Source organism: Echinops telfairi, unplaced genomic scaffold (assembly GCF_000313985.2).
Source record: "Echinops telfairi isolate 266 unplaced genomic scaffold, ASM31398v2 ScPeMD7_70;HRSCAF=299, whole genome shotgun sequence".
Taxonomy (NCBI): Eukaryota; Metazoa; Chordata; class Mammalia; order Afrosoricida; family Tenrecidae; genus Echinops; species Echinops telfairi.
Window position 1 is genome coordinate 25,517,389 of NW_022103968.1, and position 20,691 is coordinate 25,538,079.

Consider the following 20,691-nt stretch of genomic DNA (forward strand, 5'->3'; position numbering starts at 1 on the left):
CCCAGGGATTCATTGATGGCCTTCCAAGGGTTCTGATGCAGTCAGGTGATTTCGAACAGCCTGCCCACCAGCTTCAAGCCATCGTGGTGCCTGGCTCTCCCCGGCTGGCACAACCCACCCAATTATTCACTCTTTCAATCATTCCAGCAATAAGGTCACTACTTCAAACTTACTGGGCTCAAAGCAAGAGTTACACCTTCCCCCCGCTAACTCCAATTCAGTGGGATTGGTATTGTCTTTTCTACTCTCTCTCTACATTAGAAGGCCGGCATCATATCACCGTAATTCTCGGTACTGCACTCTATACAATTAGATGTTTTAGTAAGTGCTTTAGACGAGGACCAAATACATACAACCACCCAGGGAAAAGGCCACTGATTTTGAGATACCCCTCAAACTCCCGCTTTCACACACAAAAGGGTGCAGGAGACAAGCTAGAAGAGGGAGGGGATGTAGCCTGGAGGGCAGAACTACCTGCCAGTGGGTTTGGCTTGGTTCACATGGCGGTTTTCCCCCTTTGTTTTTTCTCTTGTCCTATGATTTTCTCAACAACAAAATTAGTTATAAGAAGGAAATTAATTTCCAACATTTTAAAATCAGAATTGTACCCAGATTTTGCCTTCTCTTACAAACCAAAGTCTTGGCAATGCTGGACTCTCCTCTCCTCTCCTGCCCGCCCCACCCCCCACCCCCCCATGAAGCTGAGTGGCCACTGCCCCTCGAGGGCTGGGCTGGACTCCCCAGCTTGTAATGGTCCTGTCTGCCCACTCCCTAACTCATCCGCCCACTTCACCCACTGCCAGTACTCGTGGGGCCTAAAGAAGAGAGTAACTGTATCACTTCTCACCTTGCACAAGTCAGTGCTATGAATCACCACACCGGGACAAGAGGCACAAAGCGGGACTGTCCCAGGCGAACCCTGGCGCCCCACCTGCAAGCATCTGAGCCCCATGTGGGGTGCAGAATGGGTGGATGGGGATGCAGAAGAATGAAGTCGGGGACCAACTTACCCTTTTATGTTTTCTAGTCACCAAATCGTGGTTCAGGGAAACATGGACTTCCAACTTGAGCATGTCCACGTTTAGGATGACACCTTTCTTTTTCTGCCCAGATTCCACCTCCTGCCCTGCAGTGCAGAACCAAACGGGGCATCAGCACCCTCCAGGGCACAGGTGGTACCTCCAGGAGCCCTACAAGCCCTGAGGCTTTCTGAGAATAACAAGAGGTCTATGTTGAGCCACAACTAGAGAAGTCAAGGGCTACTTTCCAGAGTTCAAGGCCAGGTCGGCCCTACTTTATGCAACTGAAACACTCAAAAATCTAGATCGATTCAATTATGATGGTAAAAGGGTTCATACCTAAACATGCCCACGGGGTAGGCGTGCCAGCAATTTCTATGGATATGGGTATTCTGTAACTAGGAAGAGGGGTGATGGGCAATAGGCTTCCTGTGACCTTGATGGGTGGCGAGGGACCACCAGCACTCACCTGCCCGATGGTATTTGCTGGCTCTCAGGACCAGGCCAGGCACTGGGCCCCCACTGAACACCACAGAGCCATCTTCCAGCACCTCTAGCACCACCAGGTCAAGGACCATGCCTGGGGTCATCTCAGCCAGGGTTTGGACCAACACAGAATCTGCCGGACAGACCGAAAGGACACAGGGATTAGTAGCAGCCTTCTCCTCCCAGGCCCCCTCACCACAGACGGAAGACAGTGAGCACTGAGACCGTCCCGGGAAAACCACTTTCCGCAAAAGCGGTCCAGAGCCATGAAAGCTCTACTCACAGGCAAGGGCTTATGCCTCCTGCTAATCTGATTTGAGACCAGAGCCCATCACCACCAGAAGCACAGCTCGTCTTTGGTTTCTCTGGTTTTTTCCTTTTCATGTAGCTTCTACCCTGCTCAAGCCTCTGACTTGCAAATCTCTACCAGAATCCCAACAGGCTCAGGCAGGGGATCCAAGCCCAAGAGGGTCAGAGGTAACAGCCTCCACAAAGCTGTCTGGCAGGCCCTCGTTCCCCTCTCTATTTGTCCGACAGAGGAATGGCCACCGGGGAAGAGAACTATTCGTAACCAGCGCAAACCCGGAGGTAGGAAAATGGATTCTGGATGGGGAGAGGCCCAGAGGGGCCTTCTGGGATGCTGTATGTACTTGACGGACGTTTGCCGAACTGAACACTTCACCGTTTGTGTGCTTGATGACCGTCATGCTTCCAGGGAAACAAGTTCACCAAACAATTTTTTTTTAAGTTCCGTGGAGTCTGACAAGTCATCCCAATAACAGACAGGCTCAACTTATCGAACCTCTCCCTCCGCCCACCCGCCCTGCCTGGCAGCCCTGTGGCGCCTGGTGGCGCCCCCGCACCTCGGCTGCTCATAAGGCTGCGCACGCCCTGCAGCTCCTCCAGACACTGGCTCAGGAGGAGGAGGCTGGTGGCGGCCCCGTCTCCCAGACTGCAGTCCGACAGCCGCAGCGACAGCAGCATCCGCTGCTTCTCCTCGTCCACGTTCGTCACCTTGGCAACGACCGTCTGCCCCTCCACAAAGTGGTCGCTTGTGGAGGTCACAAATTTGTCACTCAAGACCTGAGGGGGGGGCGAGTGGACAGAAAATTGGAGGAGGAAAGGAAGTCACCCGCCCCTTCCACGACCCCATGCTCCTTTCTCAGACAGCCCCGAGGAGGCAGCCCGATGGCACCCAGCTGGACTTACAGCTTTGGGGGCCAGGCCACTGAGGCCTGAGGAGAACTGCACGAACACCCCGTAGTCCTTGATGCTCTTCACAAACCCAATGAGCAGCATGCCAGGCTGGATTTCCGGGAAGCTCTTGGGATCCTGGCCGCCTTCTGCGGTGGAGACCAGGGCTGGTTTCCTACAAACGAGCTGGTGACCCTTCGTTAAGGAAGGCTCCAGGCCAAGGCACACGCCCACTGCTCCCACCGACACACTCACTTCGGCTGCCACAGCGAGTCCCCAGTGCCGTCCTAGACTGGCAGCCGCAGCACACGGAGCTTGCTAGAAATGACCTCAGCACCCAATGCCGTCAAGCCCACCCCAGCTGGGATTTGCACAGAAACCCTACACGACAGGGTGAGACTGCCCCACGGGGCTTCCGAGGCTGTACTTTGTACAGAAGCAGAAAGCTCTTCGGTGGGCTCAAACCTTAGGTTAGCAGCTGTGTGCGTTGCCACCAAGCCACAGGGCTGCTTTAGCACCACCCCAGATGGACTGAATTAGTAACTCTGGGGGCGGGACCGGTCCCCGGAGGTTAAGCAGGTCTCCAGGCCGTTCTGCCGAGCACGAGTTCCACAGTCCTTTCTCTATTCACTGGAGGGCCCCGAAGGGCTGGCTCGGTCCTGTGGTCTGACCGCTGGATCAGCCACAACCAATCCTGCCCTGTCCTCACCTCCCACTGACCAACACACTTCCCCCCTCAGCCCATCCCACTCTAAGGACCTTCCACTGTACTCTTCCACTCTCTCCAGGTAATCCAGCCAAGACCAAAGGGAGTGTTTCTGAGCCCCAGGCTCTTTAGAAGAAGAAGGAATGACAGGAGGGCAGTAGCCACCTCATTCAGTGCTCCACGTTAGAGGGCAGGCACTAGGAGCTCCAGCAGGCTGGGGGTGCTCCCACCTCAGCCCAGCACCCAGGGCAGGACCTCCTCTACTGGGCTCCTGCTCCTCTGGGCGTTTCTGGCCTACTCATTCTGACCGCCAGCCGCCTCGACTCTCTCATTTGCCACCAGCGGCCTGGTAGGAAAGCAGAGGCCCGGTCATGTTGTGGGTGTGGGGGTGTATTTCTGTGTCAAGGGACTTGATCTTTTCCCCTCCCAATCAGGTTTCCAACTAAGAGTACAGCCTGCCCCGGAACTGCCCACCTGAGGGCCGTGGCTCTGGACCCGGCCTCCAGCTAGGTCACAGACGCCAAGAAGGATACGACACGTCCTTCGCTCTGCAGACACAGGACCCTGTGGAGGGTGTCACCTGCCTGGAGCCAGTGATACAGCAGTGGGCCATTGGCAACATGATCCGACAGGTGTGGCGTGGGGAGGAAGGCAGGGATGTTGTGGGGCAGGACAGCCACCTCCAGCCCGTCTTTGGCCTTCTGCACAACCTTCACATCCACCAGCTGCCCAGGAAGGACACAAACGAACACATCACCCCTCGCCCTGAGCAGGAAGGATCCCAGTCTGGATTTGGCCATTCAGACTCCAGAACAGGAACAACTGAGAGGCCGAGTTCAGAGAAGCAGCCCCGCACAGCCCCCTAGCCGCAAGCAGTACATACCAGGGCCATCTGAGAGCTTGCCCGAGTCCCCTCAGACCTGCAAGCTAACAGCGGCCCACTGCTGGAAAACCACACTGCAAGAAGCTTCCCTTCCTGATTGAGTCACATCTCTAATCCCAAAATCTTGTCTCCATACCCGTCGTCCCCCCCACGGGTTCTGACATCCATGGGCCAGCGGTACCCTGGTCTGGGCCACTGTAAGAGGAGATCCCAAGTGGGCGTCCAGGGAAGTACCTGCCCAACATGAACAGCCTTTCCTTTCTTCCGACTCCCTCCCTCGAGCTCTTTCTGTGGGTCCTGCAGCAGCTTGAAGGATAACAGCATCCTCTCTCTGGCTGGCTCACAGTTCAGCACCGTCACCTTCACCACCTGGGGAGAAACCCACACGTTCGGCTCACTCTGCCCTGCAGGCCCCTCGGGGCGGGCCTAGGGGGCGTGGGGTACTGCTTAGTGCTTCGGCAGTCCAGCAGGTCCACCAAGGCTAAGGTGACCAGACGTCCCACTTTTGACGGGACAGTCCCAATTTTTAACAATTTTCCCCGCATTCCAAGGCATTTTTAAAAAGTCCCGATTTTTGGAAAGAATGCACAACAAACTAGGGTATATGGTTTTCTGCTGCCAAGTGGCTATTTCGCCAGGATATGAGTTTTATCAATGGTATCCCACTTTACCAATGTTAAAATCTGGCCACCTTAACCAAGGCCTCACATGAGAACAGAAAGGAGAGATGGATACCCTGAGGACAATGGAGAACCCCCGTCAATCAACTATTTGGACAAAAGGCAAAAACAAACATGGATCATTTGGGGGGACCGCCTCCTTTTAGTATTATTTTTCCTTGACAAGGCCAGACTCACTAGTTTTACAATACTGCCCCCTTGTGGTGACCGTGACCTCAGAACAAGCCAGTTTGGGTGTGAGAGACCCCTCTGTCCACCTCATGGCCCCCCCACTTCTCCCAGGCCATGACCTGAATCCATTCAGCTGCCAGCTTCCATGATGCCCACGGAGAGGCTCTCTCCGGCTTGCTTCCAAGCCCCTCCACGGAGATGGGTCAGCCCCACTGCCCCGTGCACTCCCTTCTGCACGCCCCGACAAAGCAGTCCTGCTCCCACTCCTTGAAGCCTGTGCTCGTGGGCCACCAGGGATGGGCGTCTTTCCGGGGGAAGGTCTACCTGGCCAGGGTAAAAGACGGTCTCCGGCGCAGAGATATACTCCGTACTCAGTTCATGCTTGGGCGCCAGGCCCTGCACGTCGTTGTAGAACTTCACGATGCAGCCACAGTCCTTGACCTTGAAGATAAAGCCATGGGTCTGCAGGCTGGGCTTGGCGCTGGTGTAGCAGGTAATGGCAGGCAGTTTGGACTCAACCAGGGTTTTCTTCAGGGTCATCATCAGTCTCCTGGCTTCCGGGTCACAAAGCAAAACCTAGAGGAAGGATACTAGCCGCCATCAACCCAGCGAACCAACCGGCTGACTCTTCCGAGAATACTCTCGGCCAGAGAGCCTCAACACCAGCGGTTCTCAACCTGTGGGTCGCAACCCTTTGGGGGTGTCAAACGACCCTTTCACAGGAGTCGCCGATTCATAACAGTAGCAAAATGACAGTGATGAAGTAGCAACGAAAATAATTTCATGGTTGGGGGTCACCACAACATGAGGAACTGTATTGAACAGTCACGGCATTAGGAAGGTTAAGAACCACTGCTCTACACCTTTTGCTGGTGTAGACAATCCAGTGAATTCCAACTGTTCTCCCTGGAAACTTCACCCATTTGGCCCTGATGCACCACTCAGTATCTTATGTTCCTCCAGGGTCTTAGGCTGCAGTTTCTTCTACACTGTCTTAGCTCCCTCCTACGTGACCTTGCATCTGGTCTAACAGGATGAACGCGAGAAGCAATTAACCAGCTCAGCACTGTTTGTTTGTTTGTTTGTTTGTTAGCTGGGAACACAGAGACCCAACTACCCCTCAGAAGATCATCTCCCCAAGGTCTAAGAAACTCCTCCATTTACCACATTGAATCTTCAAAACCCTGTGAATCTTCTCTGGGGCCCCCAAACTTTGTTTTCAATCACCCCTACTTTAGTGGTTTCATTTGGGCTATTTCTGAGCCTGAAACGTACCCTGGATCCTCCCTCATCTCTCAAACCCTACCCATCCTTGGTAAGGGAGGACCCACAACCAGCAACAGTCTAGCAGGTATTCTTGTGGCAGGCAGCTGAGCGGAGACTGGCTCTGACATTGACAGCACTGACGTCAGGCTAATGGTGACTACTTTAGAGCTATGTTTGAAAGATTAAAGGAGACGATGCATGCCAGGTGCCCAGCAGAACAGTTGGCACAGAATACATGCCACATGGCACTTGCTGCTAGGATCGGCGTCCATGATCCTTGTTGCCCAGTCTACTCTTCCCTTGCCTTTCTGACATACGACCATGTCTGACATCACGCCCTGGCCTGTGGCCTCCCAACGAGATTACCAGTGCCTAATTCTGCAGGGCGGGGACCCAGTTTTCTCCTACCAATGCCACAAATATCACTAAACACACTGCGGGCTTGAGGGGCCATTCCGTGGCAAAATGCAAAAAGCCCCGCTGAGAAGCACCACACTCTTCCCATCGGACCCACCCACCAGATGACTGACGGGTCAGGAGGCTCACCCGGCACTTGACTTCATGCCCAATGCGGTACTTCTTTTCTGGATTCTTCATCGGGATGTCCGCCAGGTGCATGGGGGGGACCAGGCCCCGGATCTGTCCGCCCACCTTCACCAGCATCCCATAGGGTTTTATGGCCAGCACCGTGCCCTGGAGTCCAAAGAAAAGACGCCCCGATGCTTTGAGAACAGCCCCTCAGACCAGGGCCCACCAACCCAGCCCCATGGGCTAACGGTGCCCATTATTCTAGATCTCATATGGACACAGCACCCCACCCCGACCTCGCGATCCAAACAATTCACTGCCATCGAGTCAATGCTGACTTATCACCAGCCCGTAGGGCAGGGTAGAACTGCCCCTCTGAGTTTCCGAGACAGGAAAGCACCAGCTGGAGGTTTCAAACCGCTGACCTTGGGGTTAGCAGCCCACCACATACATACCCACGCAGTTACCAGCGGTCCTCAACCTAGGTTTAGTAAGCTTTACTTCTAGGAAGCTTTGCACGTTTTTTGTGTGAACATGCACTTTGCCTGCCTAACAAGAATGTTCCCGAAAAGAAGTGACTATGTCTCCAGAGACAACAAAGTCTACACAGCCGGACACGAGCCACCACGGACACGGGTTTTAATACTTCATGGGCCTGACACAGACCTGACCTTTAACCTGCTCTAATCATCACCATCAAATCAATCCCAAGACATGATCTACTGCCTCTGAGCTGTCATAAACCTTACCTTTAAATTATGGGTAAGTTATCTGAGGGAAGAGAAAGAAACTCTAGCTAGCAGGCAAAAGAGTCAAGGCCTAGCACTTCCAAGTGTGTTAACATGAAGAATAACGAAGTGCCAAAAGAGCCGAACGCTGTTGGAAGGCAGGAAGTACTACGTGTGTATAGACGAGGTCTTACCTTGACCACAGCCCCAGGTTTGATGTCATGATAGCTAATGTACTGCGCTTCGATGACGGAACTAGAGCGAGAGGGAGATATAGAATTTAAATCAATGTTGGCAGATGCTAAAATTCAAGGCTCTCAAAACCAAGAAAAGAAACCATCCCGGAACAAGCCCAGGAGGGCTTGCCTACATGCACAGACAGACAGACACACACACACACACACCACCCCACACCCCAGCACGTGTTAACGACAGACTTACGTCCGCAGAGAAAGCAATGCCAGCTCATCCATTGGGCTGTAGTCGATAATGCGACACTTGTGAGTGCTCCCAGGCTTGAAGAGCTCAGGTTTGGGGGCTTTCTTAGATTCGGAGAGGTGGTTGAACTGCAAAGTACCAAGTGATTAAGAACAAGCTGAGACAGCTGATCCGGGTGGCACTGCAGCACACAGACCGAGGTGGCTCGTTGTTTCTCCCCATGCACAGACACAGAAGAACTCCTCGGACTAAAGCAAAGGCCACAAAGCACTCCTCACCCTCTCAGGGAGAACGGCACCCATGGCCCAGTATCAATTTCCTTAAATAAATGTGGATCAGAGCCAAGCCCATTCACTTATGTCTTCACTACAACTGGCGTAATACTACCACAATAGACCTGAGCAAGTGCTAAGGCCCTACAGTCCACAAGCTTAACGTAAGTATTACCTGGTTCTTTACAAGATTTTCCAATTCCTGCTCTAGACCCCACCTCATTCTTGTACTTACCACTGTCCAGACACCAAACAGGGCAAGTTGATTCAAAGCCAATAAATAAAAATGGTTCTTCTAATCTCTATGAACAGTCTGCCACAACTGGGGACATCCCAAAGTAGGAAACTAAAACCAAAGCCCCTCTAGAACAGAGGTTCCCAAACCGACTGGACCCATCGCTCCCTTTTCAGGGGGAAAAAAATTATTCTGCGTCCCCCAGCAATGAAAAATGTACTATAGTCCATAATTCCAGATTAAAGGGCAGGTATCTGCTTTTGCAGCCCCCCAGTATCATTCAGACAACCCCTAGGGGCATATCACCCACTTTGGGAAAAACACTGTCTCATGAGAAACGTTGGCCAAGGGAAGTAGCCTCCTCACCCGGGCATAGGCCAGAGCCCCGTCCTTCAGCTGGAAGGTGGCCCCTGTGTTGCTGAAGAAGTTACAGACAGGAACGCCTTCCAGCACGGCCCCCAGGTGCTGGCACGAGAGCCGAGGCAGCGGGCGCCCAGGCTGGAGGAAGACAGGGCGCAAGCTCAGACGAACAACTCTGGTTCGAGGGTGGACGGAGAGGATGCAGGCTCTGACCTGGACAAGGGAAAGGGCAGAGTGAGCAGGAGGCTACCCTATAGCCTAGTGCTTCCCTTCCCTCCCTTGTCCCACCACCCCTGGTAACCATGGAAGTCTGTTTCTTTGGATAATGAAATCTTTCATCTAGGTTATTTTGTTCCCTTAACAGTCCACTGCATTTTTAAAAGCCATTTATCTATGCAAACATGCATCTTCTTCTCCCTGTCAAATAGTCTTCCAGCACATTGTAAATGATACAAGTTTCATTATAAACAGAAACCAAACCATAAAGAATATGAAGCAAAGCTAAAAGGTGCTGTTTCTGCCACCCTCTTCTTCTCGAACCTCAGCCCCCACCATAACACTGGTACTTTATCATGCTCCTCCCGAGAGGCCCCCCCCCACCTCTTCTCTGCCCACCCCTAAACACATGGGCCTACGAGGTGCCCTGGAGCTAGCTGTGCTGCTGGGAAGCTGATTGGACCACAACTGGAATCAAGACAGGGGGAGGCGCAACACTCCTTACTGTTTGTTTTGAGAGATAGGTTCCCGTTTTCTTGGGCTCCAGGTGCATAAAGTCAACCAGGCCCGTGAAGGAGAGGAAGTTTACCGTAAGGCCAAGTGGAGTCACCTAGAAATACAAAGGGCAGGCTGTCATGAAGAGCATCTAGCTCTCTGGAGGAACCAGGAGCGTGGAAAGCGTGGTCCACCATACACTCGCTAAAGGCCAAGCACTCCAGGCCACGGGAGTTTGTTAACTGTGTGCCTCTCCTCCTCCAGCTGGGCTCATCAACCTTCCCTCTGGCCAATTAAGCAGCAGAATGATGCCACTATTCAGTGGCTGTTTCTGTTCAATCTGCTCAAGCTCTGACATGAGACGAACATTCAAATACATAAAGGGCTCTTAAATCATTCAACACTAAAGGCAAATAACCCAATTAAAAAGTGTGCAAAAGGGAGGATGGGGGTGGAAAGGGGGAACATTACAAGGATTACAAGGATCTACATATAACCTCCCCCCTGGGGGATGGACAACAGAAAAGTGGGTGAAAGGAGACGTCAGACAGTGCAAGATATGACAAAGTAATAATTTAAAAAGGAGGGGGGGTTGGGGGGGGGGGGGGGGGGGGGTGGGGGGGGGGAATGAGGAGCTAATGCCAGGGGTGTAAGTGGAGAGCAAATGTTTTGAGAATGATGAGGGCAATGAATGTACAAATGTGCTTTACACAATTGATGGATGTATGGATTATGATAAGAGTTGTATGAGCCCCTAATAAATGATTAAAAAAAAAGTATGCAAAAGATCCAAACAGGCAAAGAGGAGGCCATTGTGGTCATGGACATTAAACACGAGGATACTCAACATCACTAGTCGTCAGGGAAATGCAGGCCACACCACTCGGATGGCTATGACGAGGACAGCTAATAGCAAGTGTTGGCACAAACGGAACCCTCACTCACTGCTAGAGGAGACGTGAAACAGGACAAGCTCTTTGGGAAAACACTTTGGCAGTTACTCCAAAAGTTGGACACAGATTTACAATGTGAGCCAGGTAGGTATCATGAAATTCCACTCCTAAGTATCATGAAATTTAAAAGTAAAAGGGATTGGGATAAAGGGGAGCTGATATCAAAGAGCTCAAGAAGGAAGAAAATGTTTGGAAACTGGTTGTGGTAGCAATTGCACAATTATTCTTAATCTATTTGAATTATGGAATGTTATAATACCTATAAGAGCTCCCAATAAAATTATTAATAAAATAACAAAAATAAAAATTAACTTAAAAATCCTAAGACCACAAAAAAAGGTCACACATGGTCTGACTCCCTTCACATGAAATGTTCAGAATAGACAAATTTATAATAACAAAAAGTATATTAGTGACTACCGTAGGTGGAGGATGGGGAGAAGGGAAGTGCCTGCTATAGGCTTTCTTTTTAGTGTGATAAAAATGATCTATAATCAAATAGCGGTAGTTTAGAAACTTCTAAAAAACTACTGAAATGGATGAGCCAGTAAGGGTGCAGTATAGCATCGATGAAGCATACAACTTTCCTCTAGTTCTTTAATGCTTTCTCCCTGCCCGCCCTCCACTATCATGATCCCAATTTTCCTTACAAATCTGGCTAGACCAGAGGATGTACACTGGTACAGATAGGAACTGGAAACATAGGGAATCCAGGACAGATACCCCTCCCCGCCTCAGGACCAATAATGAGAGTAGCGATACCAAGAGGGGAAGGAGGGGTAGAAAGGGGAAACTGATCACAAGGATCTATACATAACCTCCTCCCTGGGGGACGGATAACAGAAAAGTGGGTGAAAGGAGATGTCAAACAGTGTAAGACATGACGAAATAATAATAATTTATAAATTATCACGGGTTCGTTAGGGAGGGGGGCAGGGAGGGAGGGGGAAATGAGGAGCTGATACCAAGGGTTCAAGCAGAAAGCAAATGTTTTGAGAATGATGATGGCAAAAAATGTTCAAATATGCTTGACACAATGGATGTATGTATGGATTGTGATAAGAGTTGTACGAGCCCCCAATAAAATGATTAAAACAAACAAACATGCAAATGGTCATTTTTATGTTATGTATACTTTGCCATGGTTAAAAGTCATAATACATCACCTAGCTTAGCAGTATCTACACAATCATAATAATTTAAATGCTGAGTATTGATTTAACCAAATGTACAATATACCTACCATGTTAGGAGGATGAGACAGAAGAAGGGACATGAAGAGAGCCAAGCCTTCATCTGTCTTGCTAACAAGTTAAAACTCAAAACCGACAATGGCTCAATCAAGCGATGGCAGTAGACACACACTACCCGGCAACATGAAGGCCAAGTGGAAAAGATCAGCTAAGAGTTTCAGATCAGGTCAGGCGAGGTGAGACAGCTCTTTATTATAAGCCTTCTATTTTAACACCACTTGGCCTTTTAGATCCCCACCCTCCAAGAGAAACATGATATGAGGCACCTCAAAATATTTGTGGAAATAGTCCAGTGTCATTTCATCCTGGGTTTCCATGAACTTTTTAAAGCCCCCCACCCCACCCCCATCCAAGTCACATGAGTAAGTTTTTTAGTAGCCACATTGCTTATATTTCACTATAGGGAAACTGGGAAAAATTCTCTTAATAATGTAATTTAACTCAAGAGATCCAAATGCTATTATTACAACCCAAGGCCTCTTATTACATCAGTAACGATTACCACACAGTGACGAGTGGCCACGCAGCATTTCAGGATTTGTACACGCCGTATCATAACAGAAACTGTGCTGTAGGAAACAGCAGCAGCGATGAACGTCTTACCTTCTGCACTTGGCCTTTGACCACCAACCCTGGTAGCAAGTTATGAAGGGTCCAGCTTTGCTCCTCGGTAGCAATGGCGGTGGAAACGTCCAGGTGACCAATAGACAATCTAACCACTCCTCCATCACCTTTCACTTCTTCAACAACGCAGTTCAGGTACTGACCCACCTTCAGTTTGGCACCTGGAGGTCCGGACCCAACCCCAAAGAAAAAACAGTTCTATGCGAAGGACCTTTCCTGGAGCCCAGGTAATAATAACTGACGAGATCCATGGCCTCGATGGCTGATGGTCATATTCCCACAGTCCCCATCTCTACGGATCCAATCACAGGGAGTGCAGCTGGCCCTGACTCATCGGAAGTCAACCACCTCACATAACTATAAAAATCCCAATAGGCCCTGGGGGGTGAATTTCGGTGGAATCGTCTGGAGGGAAATAACCTGAAGCAGGGCCACCAGATTTCAGTGAGAGTCTGCCATTCCCTGCCCGTCAAGCCTTCCCCCTTCCTTAATGGCTACAAATCACACTGCCTATTTTACCAGAGCCTGTCAGCTGCCAGGATCACCATTCTTCATTACACTCACCAAAATGGTACGTAAAGGTAAGCCCTACATGTCCCACCTCACCATCAGGCACCAGCCCTCTTCTTCGGCTCACCTTTGCTCTTCTGTCGGCCGTCCTGGTGGGCTTTCTGCAGTGGTAGGAAAGCTCTGTTCCCGCTAACACCTATGTCCACTAGGTAGCCATGGTCCTCCTGGCTGGACACAGTGCCTGTGAGCAGCTGAGGGAGGAAAAGGCATTTGAGGAAGTTAAAAAATCAAAAGCAGGGAACCGATTATAAGGATCTACATAGAACCTCCTCCCTGGAGGACAGACAACAGAAAAGTGGGTGAAGGAAGACATCAGACAGCCTAAGATATGACAAAATAGTAATAAAAAAAAATTATCAAGGATTCATGAGGAAGTGGGGAGTGGGGAGGGAGGCGAAAAAATGAGGAGCTGATACCAAGGGCTTAAGTAGAAAGCAAATGTCTTGAGAATGATGAGGGCAACAAATGTACAAATGTGCTTGACATAAATGGATATAGTATGGATTGTGGTAAGAGTTATACGAGCCCCCAATAAAATGGTTTTTAAAAAAATCAAAAGCAGGGAGACAGAGAACCCAGTACTTACTACCCATGGTGAGGCCCCCACCCCCATGTCAACACACTCCTGTACCCACAGCAACTCTCATTCTCCCAGGGCTTGAAGGGTTCGAGACCACGAGGGACGAGACCACGAGGGACGTTATACACATAATGACGTTTTATACATATGTATGTATACATACATACATAGATATAAAACGACAGTGCCCTCGCCCTTAGGGAATTCTCAAACGATAGAACTTCCACGCTATACAAAAAAGGATGGAGCGTGTGGCCTGCTAGACCACTGCCAGACCCAGGAATCTCCCGGTTCTCGTCATGCCCGCTCTCTCAGCACCTCCGGCACCAGAAAAAGCTGGCCAACCGTGCCTTTCACAGAAAAGCACCGTGCGGTGCAGGCCGGCTCTGACTCTAGCTCTCTGTTCTTTGGTACGTCACACTTAAAATGTACTGAGCCCACTTTCCCACCTTGCAGGGCTGCTATGGCCACGCCATCACCTACGTGCCTTCACCGGCCACTAACACACAGCAGGCTCTCAACACTTGAAAATTCCCTGGCTTACTTTTATTCCCTTCTGGCAAACTATAACCTCCCAAACTTTCGGAGCCCACCCCAAGGCCCATTGCTTCTGGCCACACATCACAAGGCAGTGGTTCTCAACCTTCCTCATGCCTCGACCCTTTCATATAGTTCCTCATGTGGTGGTGACCCTCAAACATAAAATTATTTTTGTTGCTACTTCATCACTGTAATTCTGATACTGTTACAAAAGGGTTGTTCGACCGCCAAAGGGGCCTGGACCCACATGTTGAGAACCGCTGTCAGAAGGTGACGCTGATCTCCTTCCTGTTGATTTCGAGGGCATTCTTTTTGTGTGTTTTTTTTCTTTATTTTCCAAGAGCACTTTTATGACTGCTGTTTGCCGTTTTGGACCTAGGAGACGGAAGTTCTGGAGGTAGGACTAACTTTGCCTTAATCGCCATGGGTGTGGGCACATAGTAGCAGATACCCATTATCTCTCAGCTGAGAGGCTAACTGCCCTCTCTGCCCTGTCTGCTCTCAGGATGGCCATCCTCAACCATTCTGTACAACCCACAGACTTTTTTTTGGAAAAAAAAAAAAAAAAACTACATCCATGAAGCCAGACTGACAGGTAAGGCAAGGCTCCTTCTTGCCAAGAGTCAAGTCCTCGGGAGAGATTCCCTGGACTTCGTTCTTCTTCCCCACAAGACGGTGTGATCACGTGTGGGTTCAGGTCTTCCCAGTCCATCAAGAGGCCTTCCCTCCAGGAAAAGCCCCACCCTGTGTGCACCAGGCTGCAAATAAAAGGTGGACTAAGAGCACACAGCCGGCGGGTAGGGCAGGGAGAAGGCATGCTGCCGGATCCTAACCCAACCCGAGGCTCACCATGCCAGGCTTCAGGGCCTCGGCACTCAGCACTCCGTTGACATTCCTGGGGTTCAGGGACAACTTGACACTCTTGTTGCCTCTCTCTGTGAGGCCCACACTGCTCACCACACATCTGACCAGCATTCCGGGTGAGAAAAGCTCAGGCAAGCTGACCAGGTCCTGCATAATCCAAATGAGAAAGGTCAAATACAAACTCTTCCCCTGAACCAAGAGCCCCTTGGCCTACCATGGCTCAACAGTCTTGTCCCACCAGGCGCCGCAGAACCCAAAAGGCTGAAGAAGAATTCAGTCATTGCTCTCCCACAAAGAAAGACTGGCATGTGGCCAAGTCAGTCTGGAACTCCTGCACAATGCCTTCAAATGCCACCGCCTAACAGGCAGGTCTCCAATGACTTGTCTGAAGAGCTGTCTATATACCAATCTCCGTTTTTTCTTGCTCACCTTGCTGTTCAGCAACTTCTGGTCTGGTTTCCAGCCTTTTCCCTCACCAGCTTATCTCTACAACCACCAGTGTTCGTCTGTCACTAACACCAACGGTCCATGCTGTCCTCTCACTTAACCTTTAAAAACCCTGTAAGATTGTTGACTGCTCCTTCCTTCTTTATACAGTTTGCTCCCATCTATCCAGCAATTAAAATACAGTATTTACGACAGGGTCAGTCCCCAGTCTCTTCTCACGCTATTTGTTACCTCTAAGCAACTCTTTCTCCCCTCACACACTCAGCGACCACCCAGATAAAGAAGTCTCCGTTATGTATCCAGCACAGACTTCTATGAGCTCCAGAATCATAATCTCTACTGTATCTCAAATTCAACTGTAAAAAAAAAAATCAAGATCATCTCTTCCCAATCCCAGGATGAATTACCTGGTGTGCGTCAAGGCACACACACCAGAAACCTAGGACTCATCCCAGACAACTCTCTGCTTCACTGCACACATTTAATCTATCACCAAACACTGAGTGTACTCCCTCAATTCTTGTTCTTTCCTTAACCTATGCCCCATCACCCTCAGAGTCTGGACTACGACTATAGCCTACTGACCAGTCTCCAAAAAACTCCACATGCCTTTCTGGCTTTCTGCTATCCAGCCCCAAATTAGAACATTTCAAGGGCTCTCTATTATCTTATAGAATTGAAATACAATCATTAACATGCTCCACAAAGCTATGCGTGGTCTACATCCTACCTAGCCCTCGGCCAGATCCACCCTTCATTCTTCCTTGCTCTCTGCTCTAGTCAGACTTTGTTATATCCCCACCGTCTGCTGACCTCCCTTTCTTCTTTATCCTTCCTCCCGTCACCCCTCAGATCTCAGCTCGCACATCACCTCCCCATGGAAGCGAGCCTTCCAAGCCCCCCCACTGAAGTTGTCCTTGGCACTGAGTACTGTCCAGTAGATTCTCAACCCGAGCATCCACGGCAGCCCCATCTGACAGGGCACACCTGCCCCAGAGGGTTTTCTAGGTCGCTCTCTTTACGGGACAGTGCGGTTTGGGAGGTTCAAGTTGCCAGCCTCTTGGGTTAGCAGCTGAGCCCTTAACCGCTATCCTAGCAAGTCTCCTTGTGCCCAAACCAACCCCACGGCTACGAGTCGACCCTATACAACACAGCAGAACTGTCTCAGAGGGTTTTCAACGCTGCTAAAAGACTTTACAAAAGCAGACTGCCACATCCTCCGCCCTCGGCGCAGGTCTTGATTTGCAGCCAAGTGCTAACTACTGAGCCTATCATCAGGGCTTCTCTCTCTCTCCATTACAAGAAGCTCTCCCGGCATCTCCTGCCTTTCCCTCTCAGCACTCTGAAAATGTGTGAATATCATTTGTGTGCCACTCGCTTCCAGTCAGGGAGCTCAGCCGGGTGGGGGTCCCGTACCTCCAGAGGGTCTTCTTGTGCCACCTGCTCATTCAGCTTTCGGGTGTAGGCGTCACAGATTTCGGTCACTTGCACGAAGCCCTGGAGCCCGTTGGGGAGACCAATCACCAGCTCCAGATCATTTACCTCTTTCACACAGCCCAGAATCCGCATCCCCTCACACAGAGACTGGAAGAGACGATGGGAAGTGTACCGTCAGGAAGAGGGCAATGGCTGGGAAGTGAGGACCACTTTCCTTCCCTGAGATCCTTCCCACAGCTATGAAATAGAAAGCTGCATTAGTGATTACTACGTAGTATTGCTGCCAGTTCTACCCATCTCTGCATCTTCGAAACACTGACACTAGCCAAGTCACAAGCTCCATGAGGGAGCCTGTTCAGGGACCCTGCAAGACACGCCAGCTAAGAAAAAGCATGCGGCCAGGTGGTGAATAACTGAAGGAAGTGACGCCCAATTCTCAGCACCAGCTGTCCGGAGGGGGTGAGGAACACACACATGTCAACGTTTGAGGCCAGCGGTATAATGAGAAACATAATCTCGACAAACCTCAACTCGAAGGATTTCAAACTTCTCTTTGACAGGTGTGATGCTGTCTTTCTTTTCAATTTTCAACTTCTTTGTTTTTTCTGGCCCTTTTTGGCTCTTTTTTCGTTTGGTGGGTTCTTCTTCAGTAGAAATCTACAGGGAGAGGAAGGTAGGCCACAGAGACCCAAAGGAATGAAAAATAATCCTAGCCTTTCTCTCCCGCTTCAAGTCTCACCCATCACCGGGCTTTGCACAGTCCTCCACTCTGGCCCACTCCACTCCTAGTGGCTCCTTAACTCCAGTTTCCATCCCAACGCTCCCATTCACCCAAGGTCTGAGCCTCCTCTGTGTTCTCTAGAGCCGCTGGACACTGGGATTTCCCAGCATTCAAACTAATGTGGGGCAGTGCATAAAATGGGAAGTTAGAGCCACTGAGAACTGCGTTAAACTCAGGATGCCACCCCAACCCGCTGTGTGGATTCAGCTCAAATTATAAACCCTGTCTGGGCATCAAGTCCTCATCATAGAATGGCGATTTCTACTTCATAATAATTGGACGGAGCACATAACAGGTAATCCCTAAGTAAGACCATACACTCAAATCTTAATTTCATTCCCTTTATCTGAAGACCAATGATTCAAAGGCAGAGCATGAATGTTTCGCTTGTCACACGTGACAAGGATCTCTTCAGAAGCACAATGAGCACACCACTTGCTCCCCATTCATAATCAACACAGTAGAGAATTCTTAAGACTAATGAGCAATAACTCTTTGAACTCAGACACCAAATGCAACCTTCAGACGAAACTGACTCGTGGTAGTATGGCCTCTCTAACAAGTGCAACTTGCTGAAGTGAGCCTGAAATCTGGAAAACAACACTTTCAAGCAAGGTATCTGTTTCCTAAGGACACACAAGTAAGCTTCAGTGACTCTCACCAAATAGACACACCAACCCAAACCCAACTCAACCACTGCCATCGAGTCGATTCTGACACCACTCACATCAAACAAGTTGTCTTGTTCAACTGGCTGCTGGAGCTCTGATTTGTGGGCCCTTTTCGTGCCCCCTCGGGGGAAACTTTCTTCCAAGGTTGCCATGTTTGGGTCTCCTAAAAGGAATGCAAAGAGTAACAATGAGATGTAGTCTTAATGGCAGATTTCCTAAAGGCTATTATTATTGGCAAAAGATAGAGCCCTCTAGCTAGAAATGCACTAGATGGCATTCAGGAGGACACAGGCGATTTAGACATAGTAAATAATCCGTAATTCATCCTTCCAAAGACCTCAGCTTCAAACCCACAAGTTCACAGAACTTCCTTCAGGAAATTATAGATTCAATGTCATATTCATTGAGTAGCTACAATGTGTAAAACGGATCAGAAATGTACAAATAAAGTGATTTAATGAAAAAAGAAACACAAATATATCCACTCCATGGCAGCAAATTACTGCGTATACTCAAGAATAAGCCGAGTTTTTTGGCACATTTATTATGCTGAAAAGGCCCCCGGTTTTTTGTAGTAAAATTAGGTGCCTCAGCTTATATTTGAGTATATACAGTACATCTTCAAGGAAACTACGTACTTAAAGAAAACACGGGCACCAAAATCATTTAGAACTCAAGTCAAACTCTACATGTCCACAAAGAGGTAGGAAGTGAGCTGAAATTTCAGTAATGGAGTCAAGTATCCTAAAGATGCTTCTAGCTGAGTGCTAAAAGATGGAAGAGGTTTAGGTTTTTGCAAGGTGAAGAGGGAAAAGCAGGAGGAATGTGAAAAATGTGCACACTCATGGCTACCCTGACTCACAGCCATCCTCCAGGTCAGGGGAGAACTGCCCGTGAGTTTCCGAAGCTGTAACTCTTTATGGGAGTAGAAAGCCCTGTCTTCTCCCGTGGAGCAGCTGGTAGTTTCGAACTGTGGACCTTGCAGATCGCAGCCCGACACATAATCACTACGTCACTAGGACTCCTACAAAATAGGCATAGGAAATGGAAAAGCCCATTCCATGCGATAAACACCAGCAATTTGTCTGCCAAGTCAAACAGCATATTTCCTTTCTTTGAAGCAGAGGTTCTCAACCTTCCTCATGCTGCGACTCTTTAATACAGTTCCTCGTGTTATGGTGACCCCCCCCAACCTTAAAATAATTTTTGTTGCTACTTCATCACTGTAATTTTGATTCTGTTATGAATCTGGTGACCCCTGTGAAATGATCATTCGACCCCCCAAAGGGGCCGGATCCACAGGTTGAGAACCGCTGCTTTGAAGGATTGCTCAGCTATATGGCAGACAAAATAAAGCATAATAAACTGGCGCTGAATCTTAAAAGGCAACTTCTGTGAAAGATCTTGAATTAAGAGGGGGAAAATGAGGAGCTGATATCAAGAGCTCAAGTAGAAAGCAAATGTTTTGAGAATGATGATGGCGACAAATGTACAAATGTGCTTGGCACAATGGATGAATGTATGGATTGTGATAAGAGTTGTACGAGCCCCCAATAAAATGATTTAATTTAAAAAAAAGATCTTGAATTAGATATGAGTAGTTTATATCTGGTTGGCAAATGGGAGCCGTCAGTGGGGGACGGGTCAGAACAATATTTAAAGTGAGGGTCCCCCACTGTGTACCACCCTACTAGAGGACACCTAACAAAGACTGGGTAAGAAAGGATTGAGGACAGGTAACCAGTTAGAATTTACCTGCAGTACAGAAGCCATGAGATTCAGCACTAGGGACAAGTTAAAAGGAGAAGGTGAAGATAGGAGGGGCTGCTTCTGAGCCACTCAGGAGTAAGAATTAAGACTTCTGAGGCGATGACGGAACAATATGCTGGGAATCTGAACCAACGTTTTCATTTCAGACAAGGGGAAATGAGGCTTCAAGGAGGTATTTAAGGCGAGTCGATGGCAACGAAGTGGCTTGGGTTACTTCCCAGGTCCAGAGCCGGCTTCGGGAGTGGAACTCGGGGGACCGAATAACTCACTCGGTACGGATGTTGGGGAGTCCGGCCCAGACGTGGAAACCACAGGACCCCCTTCCTCCCGCCTCGGCCCGCACTCACCTAACCCGCGATGCAAGCACGCTCACCCGCAGGGCCCGCGCCGCTGTAACCACACACGCGGAGATTGGTACACCCACAGCTCGAGGCTGCGCTTCCGGAAGTGTGGGCGGGCTTAACTACCTACTTCCGTTCCTACCAGCGGGGGGGGGGGGCGGGCTGAGATGGGGGCAGGAAGCG

General features: G+C 49.7%; 1 protein-coding gene across 2 annotated transcripts in view; it reads right to left on the bottom strand.

Annotated features, from left to right (window-relative positions):
* Positions 1 to 20,600, bottom strand: part of PDCD11 (programmed cell death 11) — a 35,069-nt gene extending 14,469 nt beyond the window's left edge. For both annotated transcript variants that reach the window (XM_045291441.1, XM_045291440.1), the window contains exons 1-19: positions 20,515 to 20,600; positions 18,454 to 18,560; positions 17,471 to 17,602; positions 16,925 to 17,092; positions 15,047 to 15,208; positions 13,145 to 13,268; positions 12,487 to 12,668; positions 9,688 to 9,792; positions 8,973 to 9,179; positions 8,103 to 8,227; positions 7,856 to 7,916; positions 6,952 to 7,098; positions 5,464 to 5,715; positions 4,523 to 4,657; positions 3,939 to 4,130; positions 2,715 to 2,885; positions 2,369 to 2,588; positions 1,489 to 1,638; positions 1,011 to 1,126 (exon numbers count right to left, since the gene is read on the bottom strand). In XM_045291441.1, coding sequence (XP_045147376.1) covers positions 1,011 to 1,126; positions 1,489 to 1,638; positions 2,369 to 2,588; positions 2,715 to 2,885; positions 3,939 to 4,130; positions 4,523 to 4,657; positions 5,464 to 5,715; positions 6,952 to 7,098; positions 7,856 to 7,916; positions 8,103 to 8,227; positions 8,973 to 9,179; positions 9,688 to 9,792; positions 12,487 to 12,668; positions 13,145 to 13,268; positions 15,047 to 15,208; positions 16,925 to 17,092; positions 17,471 to 17,602; positions 18,454 to 18,549 — 2,745 coding nt within the window. In that variant the 5' untranslated portion in view covers positions 18,550 to 18,560; positions 20,515 to 20,600. The remainder of the gene's footprint in view (positions 1 to 1,010; positions 1,127 to 1,488; positions 1,639 to 2,368; positions 2,589 to 2,714; positions 2,886 to 3,938; positions 4,131 to 4,522; positions 4,658 to 5,463; positions 5,716 to 6,951; positions 7,099 to 7,855; positions 7,917 to 8,102; positions 8,228 to 8,972; positions 9,180 to 9,687; positions 9,793 to 12,486; positions 12,669 to 13,144; positions 13,269 to 15,046; positions 15,209 to 16,924; positions 17,093 to 17,470; positions 17,603 to 18,453; positions 18,561 to 20,514) is intronic.
* Positions 20,601 to 20,691: the final 91 nt, after the last annotated feature.